This window comes from Oryza glaberrima, chromosome 6 (assembly GCF_000147395.1).
Source record: "Oryza glaberrima chromosome 6, OglaRS2, whole genome shotgun sequence".
Lineage (NCBI taxonomy): Eukaryota > Viridiplantae > Streptophyta > Magnoliopsida > Poales > Poaceae > Oryza > Oryza glaberrima.
In genome coordinates, this window is record NC_068331.1 from 11,523,600 (window position 1) to 11,542,452 (window position 18,853).

The window sequence follows — 18,853 nt, forward strand, 5'->3', positions numbered from 1 at the left end:
CTAGTATATATTGATACATGTAAGGTATATTTAATTACGACAAACACCTTCATTGCTTGGTGCATATGTGGAAAGTCAGAGACCCATTGTATAACACATTTCTTGGGTAAATCCTTCCTGCAAAAACATTTACCTTTCTATCCCTATTGGTGTTCTCGGCTGATACAGTTAGATTAAGAAAAAGAACAATGCACCCTAGAGACTCCTCAACTCAAATCAGAACTAGAAAGCGCATCCTACTACAAGCAAAAACATACATGGTCTCCCATGATAAATTAGTGCTTTTTAGTTTTTCCAAATCCATCAAGAGAACTTGGCATTGAACCTATGCCTTCAAGACAATGTTGTAAGAACTCCACTCTCGACTCTCGAGCTACCTCTACAAGCTACCTAACTCATTATTTGATCGATCCTCGCTCGGTCAAAAACCGAAATTCCAATCTTGCGAACTTTTGTGGCAAAGTTAGACCCGTGAACATGTTTCCCTATACATGTTTACATACACATCGGACGGACTTTACATAATTTCCATATATATATATATATATATATATATATATATATATATATATATATATATTCTGTTTTCAGAAATCCACTTCTAATATGATTTTAGAATCTTCATCCTGAAATACTATCTTCTTTACATTTCTAGCTCAAATCTCCAAAACATTTAAACCTGTGGCCTTGAAAGTTGAGCCTAAATTCTCATGTTTATAGCATTTGGCTATGCATATCCACTTGTGAATATTGAAACCAAATTTCTATCCATTACCTTAAGAGAGATAAGCACAGCCACGGTAGTGCAGCCACGAGGGGTGCCTGGTAGGGCCTGGCACCCTCCAGTCTACTTGGGCCCAAGGAACGCCAAACCCTATCTGTTGACGTTTGATGTCCTTCGCAGCGGCGGGTTAGTTGATCCATGATGAAGCGTCACGTCTGACAACCTTGAAATCCGCTGCAGCGATGTCTTGAAGTTTGTCGATCTCACCGGATCGAATAGTTGATGGCGATGGTTCCGATCTCGTCGGAAGACGTACTCCGGTCGGGTTAGATCTCCCCATAGCCGACGTCGTCGAGTAGCTTGTTGTCGGAGAATCCGTCTTTTGAACCCATCTCGTCGAAATCCTGAAGCACCAAAATCCCTCTACCTGGCGCGCCACTGTCGACGTTTGATGTCGCGATTCCGATATTTGCATAGTATGGGGATCGTTGGTACTAGGATATAAACTGAGGTAAAAGAGACAGAGACAGGGATTTTTATACAGGTTCGGGCCCCTGAATTGTCAAGTAATAACCCTACATCCTGTTGGCCGAAGCCGGTATTGCTCTTATTCACTATAATCACACCAGTACAATATTTGGGGTAGCCTATCTAACTGTTGTCGACATGGCGGTCTGAAGGTCTGACTCGTAGTCGACAACAGGGTAGTCTTTCTCCTCGAGTTCGTGCCCGGCGAGATCAGAGATAACACTTTCGTCTCTCCTGACAGTATCCGGAGACACCGTAGGGGACTAGCCGTGCTTATCCCTGAAGTCAATATCCGGCGTCTTGTCTTGGCGTATGTTGGCTTGTATGTTGATCTTGTGTCTTGATCTATGGTGGGTGTCTGTTGATTGCGTTGGTTGTGTCCCCCCTCTCCTCCTAGGGGGCCTTGTATTTATACCCATAGGTGTCCCCTTGTCCAAGTAGAACTAGGGAAACTAATATGGATACAATCCGAGTAATCCTTGTCGTTTCCATGTAGAACTCTGGTTGTCTTTCTTTATCCGGAACTCCTCCTATATCCGCAGGTTGTTTCCGTATAGGACATGGTATGTGGTGGGCCCTGCCGAGATTTAGTCAACTACTATTAGGTATGTGGTATCCATAACCCTGACACTATCCATGTGTGCAAGCCCAATGAGTGAATCAGTTGATCCATTTAGCATGAGAGGATAAAAGAGGGATCAGTCGAAGAATAAGTCAGCGATCCATGATTCGTCTGGCTAGTTTGTTTGCACTTTGCATGCATCACATGATAGCTATGCACCCCCCCCCCCCCTCTCACCTCACCCTCCCCTATGCTATCACGTCAATCGGTGATCACTTCTCACCATTTGGCCATAGCCGCTGGCATCCACCAAACCACTACCACGGTTGTGAGTTCTTCGTTCCTATACCCTAAAGTCGTAACCTCTAGATTCCCTAGTCCCTGATCTGGAGATGGAATGAAGAGAGCCTGTGAGTACTCGATTTCGTGAGATTTCACATCCTTTTTTAACATTTCCAGCCTATTTATACATATATACAGTGATTGTTGTCGATATTGGTGTTGTGGCCTGTCCCTGTTGTCTCCCTATCCCCAAATCCTGGATTTGCCCCTGCACAGCCACCTAAATGTCCCTGACCCTTAAGTCGTAGCAGACCTGGGTCATTCCTAGAGGGGTCATTAGAGCAGGTACAATAAGGTGACATCAGCAGGCTGCAAAAGCTCCACATCAATTGTATAGATGAGTTGGAGGAGAGAAGGGGAGAGAGAAAGGGTGAATGGGCGATTAATTTGTAGCCGGGCTATATACACAGAAACCAAAATAAGCTCTGTGCATGCATGCTAACCTCACCAAACCCAAGGAAGAAAAGCACCCGGGAGAGAGAACTAATCCAGTGAAACTGGCTATAAGATGACCTTGAAAAAATTATCGCCGGTAGAAGACTACACTATTTTGTAATTTATATATGGAAAACAGATTTTGTAATTTATATATGCAAACCAAAATTAAATAAGATTGAAATATCATGATTATTACAAATTTCTATCAGGGTGCTGGTTTTGCGTAAAATTTAAAGCTCATTAGTAGGATTTGCATAGAACATATATATGAATCAGCTTGTCTGAAAGAATGCCGCAGTGGCATGGATATTAATGGGACGGATGGCGTTGACAAGTGTTATGAACTCTTCCTGGGATTTCTGTCGAACAGTTGGTGAGCAAGAGCGAGACAGGGAGACAGGAAGAATAGAAGAGTTCAGGACAGAAACAACAGAGGATTAGGAGGAGATGGGATTTGAATTATAGAGAGGTTTCAGTACAATGTTTTTCGATAACGATTCCCATAAGGCTAGGCCTTTATATACACAGGCTAGCCACTCTCTTACGCAACCCAGTCTGGCCCAATTATACGAGTGTTGGGCCGTCGCTGTCTTGAGCTCTTCGGCCTGGTCTTGACAGGGTTGGTAACATCCTCCCCCCCTTCACATCCGGCTTGTCCCCAAGCCGGAGCAGCAGGGTAACGCTCCTTGAGCCGCTCCAGATCTTCCCAGGTTGCCTCCGATGTTGGACAACCCGACCAGCAAACCTTGACTTGATCAACAGCCGCTGATCCCCGACGTACCAGTCTGCGTGCTAGCACTCGCACTAGAACAGGATCTGCTTCTTCCACCGCCGGAGGCAGGTTAGCGACCTCAGAAGATGCTGGTTCCGATGCCTTCCGAAGTTGGGACACATGCACCACGGGTGAATCATAGAAGAAGCAGGCAGCGCCAACCGATATGCCACCGCCCCCACCCGAGCAGTCACCTGAAAGGGACCAAAAAATCGAAAGGCCAACTTCTGATTAACTCGCACCGCCACCGAGGATTGCGCATGAGGTTGCACTTTCATAAACACCCAGTCTCCGACAGCAAACCGCCGCTCTGAACGCTTCTTGTCTGCTTGATGTTTCATGAGCTGACGAGCGCGGTGGAGATGTTGATGCAACAGCGAAGTAATAACCGTGCATTCCTTCAACCATTATTGCAAATCCGGCACTGCACAGGCTGCGATATCAACAATACCAAAGTGTCGAGGAGGATGGCCATACAATACCTCAAAAGGAGAAGTTCCCAAGGCTGAGTGCAGAGAGGTGTTATACCAAAATTCCGCAAGAGCCAACCATTGCGACCATTTCTTAGGGCAAGCATGCACAAAGCACCGCAAGAACGTTTCCAAACATTGATTGACGCGTTCAGTCTGCCCGTCGGTCTGAGGATGATAGGCCGTACTCATACGCAGCTGAGTGTCTGCTAATTTAAACAAAGTGGTCCACAGAGTGCTTGTAAAGATCCGGTCACGATCTGAGATCAAAGACTGAGGCAATCCATGGAGCTTATAAATGTTAGAGAGATAAGCTTGTGCCACATCAAAAGCTGAGAATGGATGAGCTAAAGGCACAAAATGGGCATATCTAGAGAACTTATCAACGACCACCATAATGCAATCAAAACCCGAGGAAGTCGGTAGACCTTCAATAAAATCCAAGGATACCATTTGCTATGCATGATCCGGAACAGGAAGCGGCTGCAAAAGGCCAGGGTAACGAACCCGTTCTGTTTTCGTTTGTTGACAAACAGTGCAATTGACCACATATGTCTTTACTGCCTTCCTGAGCCCTGTCCAAGCAAACAAACGCTTGATACGGGAGTAGGTAACCTGTACCCCCGAATGTCCACCCACTGCCCCAGCATGTAAAGATTGTAAGATTTGAGACTGCACGTGCGGGTTAGCACCAATCCAAACTCGCCCCTTATAGTGCAAAATACCAGATTCCAAAGAAAAATGAGGTAATGCATCAGATTTGAGTGTCAGTTGAGCCACCAGCTGAGAAGAATGAGGATCTTGATCATACCCCTTTTGAACTTCCTCAAGCCAAACTGGAATACAAACTGAAAGAGACAATACTTCTGTCGAATCATCGGCCACTCGTCGGGACAACGCATCAGCGGTGCTGTTCTCACTACCTTTCTTGTAAACCAAACGATACTGCAGTCCCATCAACTTAGTTAAGGCTTTTTGCTGCCAAGGTGTGGCTAATTTTTTATCTCTGAGATGAATGAGACTACGTTGATCAGTTCGAATCACAAACTCAGCACCCTGCAGATATGAGCGCCAATGATCAATTGCTAGGAGAATCGCCAAGCATTCCTTCTCATAAGTCGACAAGCCACGATTGCGAGGACCAAGCGCTTTGCTTAAAAATGCCAAAGGATGTCCCTCCTGCATAAGTACAGCACCAACACCCACAGCTGAAGCATCTGTCTCAATTTCAAATGTCTTTGAGAAATCCGGCAATGCGAGAACTGGAGCTCAAGTCAAGGCAGTCTTTAGAGCATCAAAAGAAGCTTGAGTTTCAGCAGTCCAATGGAAAACAACATTCTTCTTGAGCAAATTAGTCAGGGGGCGACTCAGAATCCCAAAATGGCGAACAAATTTGCGGTAATACCCCGCTAACCCAAGAAATCCTCTGACCTCCTTGACATTAGAAGGCACCGGCCACTGCAGAACTGCCTGAATGTTCTTAGCATCGGTTGACACCCCTTCAGCACTGATGACATGTCCCAAATAAGTGAGAGATAACTGAGCAAACACACACTTTGATATCTTGACTTGCAACTGATTGGCAGAGAGAATATCAAATACAGCCCTTAACAAGCGCACATGTTCCTCCAAAGTCCGAGTGTAAATCAAAATGTCATCAATGAAGACTAACACACCTTTACGCAAGAATGGCTCAAAGATTGTATTCATTATACCTTGAAACGTTGCTGGTGCGCCGGTCAATCCGTAAGACATAACCCAGAACTCGTAATGGCCATGATGTGTCTTGAAAGCGGTTTTATGTTCGTCTTCTAGCTTCATACGAATTTGGTGGTAACCGGCTCGCAAGTCCAAACTCGTAAACCAACAAGCTCCTGCCAACTCATCAAGTAACTCATCTATAATGGGCAGAGGGTACCGATTCTTAACAGTGGTAGCATTGAGATGTCTATAATCAATGCAAAATCGCCAAGTACCGTCCTTCTTCTGCACAAGCAACACGGGAGAGGAGAAAGGACTGGCACTGCGTTGTATCACTCCTTGTTTGAGCATGTCAGCAACTTGTCGTTCAATCTCATCCTTTTGTGCCGGACTGTAATGGTACGGTCTCAAATTTATTGGTTGGGCTCCAGGCAGCAAGGGAATAGAGTGGTCAAAAGCTCTTGGTGGTGGCAAACCAGAGGGTTCATCAAAAACCTTGGCAAATTCCTAAAGCAATCCCTCCACTTCACTTGGCAGAATAGAACTGACTGCAACAGCTTCACTGGTACAAAGTTCAACTGTGTGTAAGACTGCATTATGATGGAAGAGACCCTTAAGTTGATCAGTTGAAATAACCGGGCAACAGCTAACATCCGGCACCACACCTTGTAACAGAACCTGCCTGCTGTCCAACACAAATTGTATGGTCTTAAGCTTCCAATCAATTTGCATTGGACTGTGTTTCTCTAACCAATCCATGCCCAGAATGACCTCATAACAGCCCAACGGTAACACCTTAAGATTAGTGCTGAAGGAGTCCCCTTGTACCCACCAATGACAATTAGGGAACTCCTGACAACATTGCAAGACACCCCCATCCGCGATTTTCACCTTCAGAGGAGTCAGCGAGCTGCGCACACCCTGCAGTTTATTAGCTAACTTCTCACTGATAAAGCTGTGAGAGCTTCCTGAATCAACCAACATCAAGACCTCATGTCATTGGATCAATCCTTGCAAACGCACCGTACGAGAAGACTCAATACCAAGTACAGCTTCTCGAGAAATGGCCAATAACTCTCCATCATCTGATTCAGCAGGGGGGCTAGTAGATGATTCCACTTCCTCAGGAACCTCATCAGAAAATAGCTGCAGCACTTCTTCAATCACATGCAGCTGCACAGTAGGGCCACAACGATGATCACGACTCCACTTTTCCCCGCAAGTGTGACAAAGCCCCTTTGCTCGACAGAAAGCCCTGAGAGCTGCAACTTTATCAGCAGCAGAAACTTCAGTAGTTAGCTTATCATCTCCCTTCGGCACAAAAGGTCCAGCACCAGTGCGCAAGGGTCCTCGGGCTCCCCCGGTTGGCTCAAAGCGATGCCCCTCCTTGCGATTCTGTTCCGGTACTTCCTCCTACAAACAAGCTAATTCCACGGCAGTATCCAAATCGGTTAGGCAATGTAAAACAACAGCAGATCTCACTTCCGCCTTCAACCCATCCATGAATTGAGTAACAAAGAAAACCGAATTCCACGAGGGATGATGCACATGTAACCCATGCATCAACTCGTTGAACTTTTCTGCATATGCCCACACAGTTCCAGTTTGCCTTAACCTATTGAACTGTTGAATCAAACTTTGGAACTCCTCTCTACCAAATTTCCCACACACCCAGGCAGCGAATTCCTCCCAACTCCCACTAACTTCATGAGCTCGGGTCGACTGCAACCAAGTCAATGCAGTACCCGAAAACTGGAGTATCGCCACACCAATCCAGTGATCAGAGGGAGTTCCACACAACCCAAAATAAGTCTCACACTTCAGTTTCCAGGCCTTAGGATTTTCCCCTGCAAACTCTGGGCACTCTACTCTAGATGCAGAAATTTGACCCCCAAAACTGAACCCACGGCATCCCCCACTCGACTCAGGAACTGAATGGAAAGGGGAAGTAGAGTTATACGCACCCTTGACCGGGGGAGTTCGTGGGGAGTTGTTTCCCCACACAGCCTTCCCCCGGTGATTCGAAGCCTCGTGGTGGCAAAATTGCCCAGGCGCTCCTTCGCCGAATGCCAACGTGGAAGGTCGGTCCTCCACCGTCCTCTCCGGCAGCCGCTTTGCCCCAGGCGGCGTCGGAAGTAGTGGAGCCATTTCTCCGGCTTGACGGGATCCGGCTTGACGGACTCCGACTTGACTTGATTTGGAGACGACGCAGGCTGCTTCACCATCTTCTCGAGCTGAGCGCGGATGTCGCCCACCTCGTCCCACAATTCCGCCACCGCCTTCTCAACCGTCGGCTTCCATCCCACTAGCTCCACGACCATCGGCTTGATTTCCTCGATGGATCCCACCGAAATCCTGATAGCCTCGTTCTGCTTCTGAATGGAAGTCATCGCAGTCATCAGCTCGCCGAGTTGCTGCTCCATCTCGTTCGCCTTGAGTTGCGCTTGCGAATGATACCGTGGCTTCTCTAGATAATCCAAATTCGACTGCTCTGATACCAAATTTGTTATGAACTCTTCCTGGGATTTCTGTCGAACAGTTGGTGAGCAAGAGCGAGACAGGGAGACAGGAAGAATAGAAGAGTTCAGGACAGAAAGAACAGAGGATTAGGAGGAGGAGGATGGGATTTGAATTATAGAGAGGTTTCAGTACAATGTTTTTCGATAACGATTCCCATAAGGCTAGGCCTTTATATACACAGGCTAGCCACTCTCTTACGCAACCCAGTCTGGCCCAATTATACGAGTGTTGGGCCATCGCTGTCTTGAGCTCTTCGGCCTGGTCTTGACAGGGTTGGTAACATCAAGTCTCTAAAGATACTCCCTCCGTTTCAAAATGTTGATTCATAGAGCTCAAAATTATTTGTCCTAAAATAAGTTGAGTTCTCACTTCTTACGGTTTTAATTACTTATGCTCAAGACACAAATAAAGAAGTTTTATTTCTTTGATACTCCTTATCTACCCACATATCAATACTAATTTCCTACTCGGTTTAAACGAAACACATGTAATATCACTTAGCTTTTTCATGAATGGACAATTTTTATGGTGTTCTATAGTAGAGTCAATCGACTTTTCATCAAATTGTCATTATATATCGCGTGCCACTGGTAGTAGAATACTACTGAGCTTTTGAAATTTTTTTCACGTCTTATTAAATGATGTATCAGATTTTTTTTGCATGTTTTGACAAAAAAAATTTTGCAAAGGTTATTTCTGACCAATATCAGTGAGTTTCCCTTTTTTACCTAACTGTTTAAAACTATGCATCAAATCTAGCGTGTTCTATTCAGTTCTGCTACCTTTATCACATCACTTGCACTGTTGCAGCATCAATTCAATGAAAAATAGTCATAAAAACAAAAACGCATTGCTTTTTGCTTAAAGGTTTTCAGACAAATGGATAATTAAGCTGATAGCGAGACATAACAAGCTCTGTTCTAGCTAGAAACCGTGCAACCATATCAGCTGAATTTGTTAGACATTTGATATTTCAGCTACCATGTCCCATCCAAAGCAATGCAAATGGAGACACTATATAAGTAGAGAGGAGATGAATAGCAAGTGCTCATCATCTCATAGTTAGTAAGCTTAGCAAGCATAGCTAGCAATATTGGCAATGGCTTCCAAGTCATTGTTTCTGCTTGGTGTGGTTTTAGCCTCACTCCTACTCGTTGCACAAGACGTCTCTGCTGCGAGAGAACTCGCAGAAGCAAATGGTTTGCATCTTTTCTCTGACTCATGTATGCATCAAAATGAAGTAGAGACATCTGTATATACCATTATGTACTTAATTATTTGGTTTCCCTGAAAAGTAGCATCCATAGTTTAACCTAAAAAACTAATTCAACTTGGAAGAAAACATAGATTGCTATTATATATTGATCTACTTATGTAGAGAGAGCATGTTAGTAGATGAATAACACTACTTTCTTATATGCAGAAGCTAAAGGGAAGAACATGAAACAAGAAGTAGCTTATGGCCCTCAAGATGAGAAGCTAGCACATCATGCTGACGGATATGGACATGGGGGAGGCTATGGTGGCGGCTATGGATCTGGATATGGTGGAGGAAATGGTGGTGGGTATGGCGGTGGATATGGCGGCTATGGAGGTGGATATGGTGGAGGATATGGTGGTGGTGGTGGAGGAGGAGGAGGAGGAGGAGGAGGAGGATATGGTGGATATGGTGGATACGGAGGATACGGTGGTGGTGGATACGGAGGATACAACAAAGGATACGGTGGTGGCGGTGGTGGTGGATACGGTAAAGGCTTTGGAGGAGGATATGGCGGTGGTGGCTATCCCGGTGGTGGATACTACGGTGGTGGTGGTGGTGGCGGATGGCACTAAGAAGCAAGACTACATACAGAGAATACTATTTATGAGAAGAAAATAAGACTTATTTCTTTCTTATGTTTCTATTAAAACATGTCATTATTTAAAAAATGAGCTCGATTTTATATGGTTTTATCTAGATGTTTGTTGTGGTGAATTAAACAAATTTCATCTTATACCTTGTATGATCAAATATTAATGAATGGCCCATTTTATTTCACTAGTATATATTGACAGATCATGTGAGATAAAATAATTACCATGAACATCGCCGTTGCTTGGGTTATATACAGAAAGACATAGACCCATTGTATAACATATTTCTTGGGTAAATCCTTCTAGTGGAAGGATTTACCTTTCTATCCCCAGCTCCACTAGATCTAGAGTGAGGTGAAAAAAATAATGCACCCTAGAAACTCCTCAACTCTAATGGAAACTAGAGAACACCTCTAGTACAAGGAAAAATATACCTGGTCTCCCACGACAAATTAGAGCTTTTTCGATTATCGACATTCAACAAGATAACTTGTCATTGAATCTATGCCTTCAAGAAATGTTGAAACAACTCCACTCTCAATACTCGAGCTACTTCAACAAGCTACCGCACCAATTGTTTGATTGAATACTAACTACCATGAACACCGTCGTTGCTTGGGTGTATATGTGGAAAGGCAGAAACCCAATGTACAACATATTTCCTGGGTAAATCCTTCTAGTTGACGCATTTACCTTTCTATCCCCACATTTGAGATCACCAGATAAGAAGTGAGATGAAAAAAAAACAATGCACCCTAGAAACTCCTCAACTCAAATGGAAACTAGAAAAGGCCTCGTAGTACAAGCAAAAACATATATAACTAGTCTGCATGAAAAATTAGAGCTTTTTTCGACATTCAACAAGATAACACACCATGCATTCAAGACAATGTTGCGACAACTTTCGACACTCAAGCTACCTCATAAATTTTTTATTTGATTGGTCCTAGTTCGATCTCAAAAAGCAGATTACTAGCTTGCGAACTTTTGCAGCAACTTTAGACCCATAACATAATTCCCTTCACATGTTTACGTAGATATGGGAACATCAGATTGTACGTAATTTCTCTTTCTTTAGTATATATGTATTTTCTGCTTATGGAAATCCACTTCTAATATGCCTTTTTAGAATCTTCAACTTAAAATAGAACCTACTTTACATTAATAGCTCAAATCTCCAAAATTTTCTGCTTGTGGCCTTGAAACTTTCGACTTAAATCATAGTAGTTCATGTTCAAATTAAAGTTAAAACTCTCACATAAAACTAAAAAACTTTATGGCCATAATCTTTAACTTTTTTCTTGTAACTTTACACTTTCAACTCGATTCTCATGACCTTAAAATTTTGACTCAAATCATTATTTCTAAATAACAAACTTTCACCAGAAATCTTAAAACTTTCTGGTCAGAATTTTTACCTTCTAAATCAAAACTGCGCGATTTTCCACCTATAATTGGTGGGACGGTCTTAGATCTAGAACCCCTGCTAATGGGTATGGGTAACCAGATGTTGTGATTCGTTAGGAAGATTAGTCGCCGCTACCAATGAGGATCGGAGATTAGGAGGAAGATGGGGAAGTGAGGGGAAGAGCCATCGATCGGTAGTTGTAAATCAATACTGACGTGATTTTCCACCTGTAATTGGTGGGACAAAGATCCACTCGCTCCTGCTAATGAGGACCAGAGATCGGAAGATGGCAAAGTGAGGGGGAAGAGCGAATGGTATCAGAGCTCAGAACTTATCAAGATCAAGTGGTAGGCTCATGCTGTCAGAAATGTCGTTGGGGGAATTGAGAAAATGGATTTGTAATTTGTAAATCATTAGTGCTCTAACTTTGTAAGCTCCTCAGGACAAAAAAAATTGTTGTTTAAGACAAGATATAGTCAACTTTGTAAAACTATGACCATCAATAATTTCGTTAAAACTAAAACAAATGATATACATAGATTTATCTCGAAAAGGACTATCATAATATAAAAACAAGTTAGATGTTATAAACTTATTATAAAATTAGTTGTCAGAATTTTAAAAGATTACCAAATCTTATTTTAAACGATAAATATTTTTGACCGGAGGAGTACTATAGTGGTGTCTCAAGTCCACACAGTGACATCCATAGTTTGCGAAATTTTACTCCCGCTAGTATTAATAAGAAACCAAACTTGAGTATTGATGCCGTTGTACTGATTGTTCTATGGGAAAATATGAGGTGGAAATGAACTACATATGTATGTATGTATACATAGTGAAAACCTGAAAACTCTCGTTGGATCAAACAATAAACGTTCGAGATTTGTCTACGTCATCACGAGTAAAAATTTTACTCGTAGATTTACTCATTTCTAAAATTTTACTAGGAGTAAAATTTGTTACTCATGGTGATGTGGGTAAATCTCAAACGTCTATTTTTCGATCTATCGGTAATTTTCATGTTTGCATTACATATGTGATTTTTGCACTACATTTTATTTCGCCTATTCTTTTTATAAGAACCAAAGCTGAGCACCGCAGTAAGTATTGTGCGTAGCTCAATCAGCACTTCTTATAATTATTAAACGAAAATTCACACTAAATAAAAATCTTTTAAAGAAAGGGCGAGCAATTAATTAATATCTCACACACCATCTGCTCATTAATTATACCTACTTTGTTAGTTGAGCTTAACAAACAGTCTGCACCCTAGCACAGCTAATTACACTGACAATAACATATACTAAGATCAACCTGCATGCTATAATAGTCCTAGCAATCTGCCAATCTATCCAACCTGACCAACTGTATGTACTCTCAACTGTACCGTATCCAAACATGCCCGTGTTCCTGAATGTATTTAATTGCTCGCCCTGCTATATATAAGGCACTATTACAAGATTGTCATGGCATCCAAAGCTCAGTAAGCCATATATATATATATATATATATATATATATATATATATATATATATATATATATGGCTGTCAAGCTTCTGCTTGGTGTTGTCCTGGTCTCCCTCCTTCTTGTCTCTCAGGATGCAGCTGCTGCCAGAGATCAGTTTATCAATGACACCTGCTTTCTGTGCTAATTAACAGGCAATCCCTAGCTTGTATATCGTTTTGATCGCACATACAAATATAGGTCAAAATGTGTGTCATTATTTGGCCAACATCTTGTGCTGATCTTCGACCAAAGTAAATAATGTTTGCCATTTTTTAGTCCTCGAGGTGTGATTTCGGCCATATTTTTTATTAGAATAATTTTACAAAATCAATTAAGTTTACGAGATTACAAAATTACTTTTCATGACTAATCTACGTTCCGTTTTTATGCCTGAAGCTAAGTATTCTAAAATTTATTTGTAGTCAAAGTTTCAAAAGTTTGTTCAGCTCTTGTAAAAAAAGTGTCATATATTTATGAATAGAGGGAGTATAAGTTAAAATTATGGCTCCATATACAGGGGTATGACCCAATTTTTAACTTAAATATTTGTATGAATGTAATTTCTCTGGATAAGTGGGTGAATTCAATAATAGAAGTTGACAAATGGGCTAGGCACTACACGGTCTTAAAAAAACTTGATTGCTAAAACTTGCTTGATTAATTACTTGCAGAGGTCCAGTTAAAGAACATGAAGTATGAAAATGGGGCTGGCTTCACTGATGAGAAATTGGGATATGGCGGCGGTGGTTATGGTGGTGGGTACGGTGGTGGATTTGGTGGTGGCTATGGCGGGTATGTACCTGGTCGTGGCTGGTAACGACCTGGTACGGGGGTGGATATGGCGGTTACCCTGGCTATGGTGGTGGGTATGGTCATGGTGGAGGTGCACGGTATGCTGGCAGATATGGTGTAGGTGCTGGCTATGGTGGTGGATATGGGGGATACGGTGGTAATGGTGGTGGTGGTGGAGGTGGTGGTGGCGGCTGGCACTAGGAAAAACAAATGTGATTTGTCTGCGCATAGCATACCATACATATATGGTAGTCATTAATGAGAAGAACTAGATATGTTTTATCACTTTCATGTATTAAAATGTTGTATATCCTCATGTTGTGTTATCCTATATGTATTGAGGATAAAATTGAATTTACTACAACAGAAGAATCATTTCAGATCTTAATGTGACATATGAAAATAATTGAAGATTTCCTTAAGAAGATGTTATTTTATATCTCTTCATGCCACATTATCCAGTAAATAAGAACCGCTAGATTAAATATTGATCCAACATCAACTAATGCACAACCATTCAAATTGATATTTTGTTTCCTTAAGAAGTTTTAAAAATTATCTTACATACTCAGTTCTAATCATATCCTTGAGTTAATTTGTGTTTTGTCATCACTACCATATGATTAAAAAAATGCCATATAAACTTGTATAGGACAACTATACTAAGTTTATCACAATACTTTTATTTTGCAAGTACCCCTTATCTTCCCTTAAAAATAACTTGTAATTTTTTTTCAATGCTTCTTAACAATTATTATCTAGTTTAGTTACTCTTGCCTACAGCTTTTCACAGGACTCAACTTTCGTTCTCTGAAACACCTAAGGTGCGGACAATTAATTTGTAATGGATCTACTGAAAATAGCCACCGTTCAAAAAACTTACATATAGACACCAACAAACAAATCTTTTTGCATAATAAAAAGAACCTCTAAAAAGGCGAAATTGGTTTTATAGCATCGAAAGTTTTTGTTTTGTTTTTGTTTCACTGAAAATTTATGGTTCATTTTAATGGCACCCAAAGTTAATTATCTCTGTTCTCTAATTTAGCATTACATCCAACCTTCTGTTAGATTTCCTTTTCTTTAAATCCTTTTTCTTAATAAAATGAGATAATATACCAATACTACTCTATTCCTCCTCCTACCATCGTTCCCCTCCCTATGTGAGCTCAGACAATCGGCCATGCCACAGCCCTGGTGCACCTCCATTCTTGAGCTTGAAAACCAGCCACACCTCAAGTTCGCCTGGACGAGCCCGGGAACTCGTCAGCCGGTTCCGTCGAGCTTGCACACCGCACCGCCCTCGGAGCTCGCTGACTCTGTCGTCCTCAAGCTCAATGGCTCTACTGTCCTCCAGCTCGTCTGCCTGCGCCATTGAGCATGCATGCCGTGCAGCCATCGACCTCGTCCGCCGGCTCCATTTGAGTTTGCTCAGCACGCTGCCCTAGATCCCATCCGCCGACACCGTCGAGCCTTCCTACTTCATCACAATGGGTCCGTCGGCACCGTCTAGCTCGCGAGCTCACGCTGTCCTCGAGTTGTTCTGTCACGCAGCCTTTCAGTTCATCTGGATGTGTTGCTGTCGAGTAGGGGTGGACAGGAAGCTCGTGGCTCGTTAGCTCGCTCAGCTCATGACAAGCTTGGCTCGGCTTGGCTCGTTTAATTTTCCTAACGAGCCGAGCTGGCATTTTAGCTCGTTAGAGATAACGAACCAGCTCGAGCTAGCTCGCGAGCTGCTTGCGAGCCTTAACGAGCCAGCAGTCCAACAACCAACAGCAAAGGCCCAGCAGCCCAAGACAACACCAAGGCGGCAAGGCCCAAGCCCAAGACAACAGTCAACAACCGAACAACAAAACCCTAGGCGCACCGCGCACACACGGAGCCACGTTCGCGCTGGATCTTTCTCTCTCTCTCTCTCTCTCTCTCTCTCGCGGTCTTCTCTCTCGCGAATCGTCACGCCGCATCCCCTTCTGCCCTTCCACTATTTGCTTGTTCCGCATCCACCGCCACCAGCTAGGGACGCCGCCGCCGCCAGCCGCTAGGGCCGCCGCCGCCGCTAGCTAGGGACACCGCCGGACCTCCCCTCCTCGGCTCCTCCTCTACAAGCTACGAGCCTGTGTCTATGATGGAGCGTGTGAGCATGACGCTGGCCTCGTCGAAAGCAGCGGCGGCGAAGGCGGGAGCAGCACGGTCATCTTGTTGTCTTGTTGGTTTGGATCGCGAGCCTAACGAGCTAGCTCGAGCTTTCAAACGAACCGAGCCGAGCCGGGTTTCAAGCTCGTTAGGATAACGAGCCGAGCCGAGCCAGCTCGTTATCCTAATGAGCTAGACCGAGCCGAGCCGGCTCGCTATCCGCCCCTACTCTCGAGCTCATTGTCCAATGCGGCGATGTGTCAATCTCACTTGGAGGTCCGTTGCCTTGTTATGTTGGGTGTGGATCAGGAAGACGGGGAGTGGAAGAAGAAGACATGGGTAGGCTGGGGAGACGTGTAACAACAATATTGACAGAATGCTGAAAGAAGTAACAGACGTAACTTTGGGGTTCTATTAGAGTGAACTGCGAATTTAAGGTGCTACAAAACCAAAAATGAGAACTTTCGATACTATAGAACCAATTTTGCCCTCAAAATAGTATTAACTAATAGAGATCTGATCTAACCGACATTGCAAAATAGTTCCACCGCTAGTAAACAGTCAGTCTGATTACTGATAATATCTCACTTTGACCGCTTGTACACCTCTAGTCTGAACACAACTTAACATGTACAACTCTTCACAAGATGTCAACTTTAATGCATTAAGAGGTGTTTGCAAAGTGCATCCAAAGCATTCCTCACACAACTTTCAAACACAAATCAGAACGCAAGGCTAAACCCTAATTTTTCTCTCTAAAAAAATGTCGCACCTAAGCTTCAACCTCTATCTATTTAAACCCATAGGTGGATGCTCGAAATTCAATAATCCTACTTGAATTAGGAGTTCTATCCCATAGGAAACCATCTAAACAAAGAATACAAATATCCCTTTACAAATTTAGGCGTAAATCCTACTCAACTTAGATACCCTCCAAATTTGACTCATTTTCCATACCCGCAGTACACTTCTCATGTATGCCATATGAAAACTTTACATCCAAGTGTACTGTTCTTTAGCCCCGCGATCTCCTTAATTGACTAGACATCAACATCCCCCAATTCAACTGTCCATCCATTACTAACAACAATCCCATGACCTCAAACAACGCCTACACATGAACAAACAAGCAGTTTGAGCATAAGTTCTTTCCCAACTTAACTCACATTTGCATAAGCGCATCATATGATACACATATGAAACAATTAGAAGAGATAACCATTGAAGAATTAACGTGAAAACAAAATACACTTTGAAACCAACTCCCCTCAGTGTTGTGTCAGCCTAACCATCATGATGTCTGATTGTTCCCATGCCATAGATTAGACTGCAATGCACGCTGCGCCAACCCACCATGTACCACTAGTCTGAATAGCAAAGCTCCTAGTCAAAATGCCAGTGCGTTGACACATAACCAACAAAAAAATGCCACACAGCGACAAACATATTAACAATCACCATAGCCAACTGTTCATCAGAAAATAATAATCATGACAATGATTTTATAGAGACCTTATGAATTTTGTAAAATTTATTCTTCTAGATTCGATTCTTAACTGCCGAATATATTGTTATATAATAATCATCCAACCAGAAAACAAGAGTAAGAATACTCTCATAACATGGTTATAGTTTGATTTTTAGTTTTCAATTACTTTAGACTATATTTGTAAGTGCGAAGGGAAGCTCGTATTTGCAATTTGGTTGGTCCACAGAAAATACTTTTTGAATAATTATCCTTAACAAAGCATTATAATAGGGCTTGCATAGTTCAACTATATTTAACTTTCTGAAGAAAATGTTCTCATATACATATAAAAGTCTATTACTATATATTTCATTAACAATTAGTCAAACTACATATTTCATTAATAAAGATCACACCAATGGGTCCATATTTCAAAATACTTTTGCACAATTTTGATTCCATAAATATTAAAAAATTGTGAAAAGTTGATGGTTGTATCACAGTGAATCAAAACCCTCGAACTTGCAAGGCCTTCTCTATAATAATACTCCAGTGTAGTGACGAGGGGATGGGGTCTATCTCTCATTCTATCAATCATTTAGGGTATTAGACTTGTTAGGTATTATCTTTAATCTATGGAGTTAGTTTTGTTTATGTCTTTGTTAGTGACTAACTACTTTGTTTGAGCTTATCGATAAAGCCCTAGAAAGGCGTCTGTTGGGTTGCCAATGTTCCAATTGGTGTTGTCATCTTTGGGTTACCAACTGGTTTTGATGCTGGATTACTAGGAATGAAAAATGGTGTCCGATGTGTTTCTTCATATGATTTTGTGTATCCCGAGTTTGGTCAATGTTATAGTTGTGCTTGCCTGCTATATCTCTTGTATTACAACAATCTAATATGTGGGGATGTCTATGTATCATATTTTATATTCTTAAATTCATATAACAACAGGTTATAACATTTTTCTCTTATATGTTTAGCTCTATTTTAGAAAAAAGATCAGCGGTGACCATTTAATCTCAAACAAATTACACAAGGAAATTAATAGTTACATAAAAATCGACGTATACAATACAATTCAATTCAAATTTTCACTACCTTTGTCTCAAATATATAGGAAAAAATATGTTATGAGACTGAGAGTATTACAAAGAGCCATAGGGTGGCTTTGATACTCTCTCTTTCCAATCTCTGTCATATCATCTTTTGTGAGCACGCTTTCTGAACAATTAAATGATGTGTTATATTTTAATTAAAACTATTATAATACACAATACGTCAATGAGCCACCTATTTTAATGTGCTTGAAGAAGTTCCCAACCCTAAATACAGCATTGGATGTGCTCAGTACCACTGGTCGAAAACTTTTCACCTCCACACAGAAAATGAGGCTTATTAACACATGGTTAATTAAGTATTAACTATTTTATTTTTTTTTTACAACAACATACCTGTAGAGAAAATTTAGAAAAATCCAACAGTTCGGAAGCGTGCTAGGAGGCAATAAACGAGAAAAGTTGAGAAACTTAAAGTTCCGAACACTGGACCGGGGCCCGCGGACTCGTGGACTACCCAAGCCCCACGAAGCCCTGAACCCATCCAAATCCCGCACAGGGAGATATTTTCC

General features: G+C 42.1%; 1 protein-coding gene across 1 annotated transcript; it reads left to right on the forward strand.

Annotated features, from left to right (window-relative positions):
- Positions 1–9,109: 9,109 nt before the first annotated feature.
- On the forward strand, positions 9,110–10,163 carry LOC127777508 (uncharacterized). The gene is made up of 2 exons (XM_052304115.1): positions 9,110–9,256; positions 9,481–10,163. The coding sequence occupies exons 1-2, from the start codon at positions 9,157–9,159 to the stop codon at positions 9,888–9,890; spliced, it is 510 nt and encodes a 169-aa protein (XP_052160075.1). The 5' UTR covers positions 9,110–9,156; the 3' UTR covers positions 9,891–10,163.
- Positions 10,164–18,853: the final 8,690 nt, after the last annotated feature.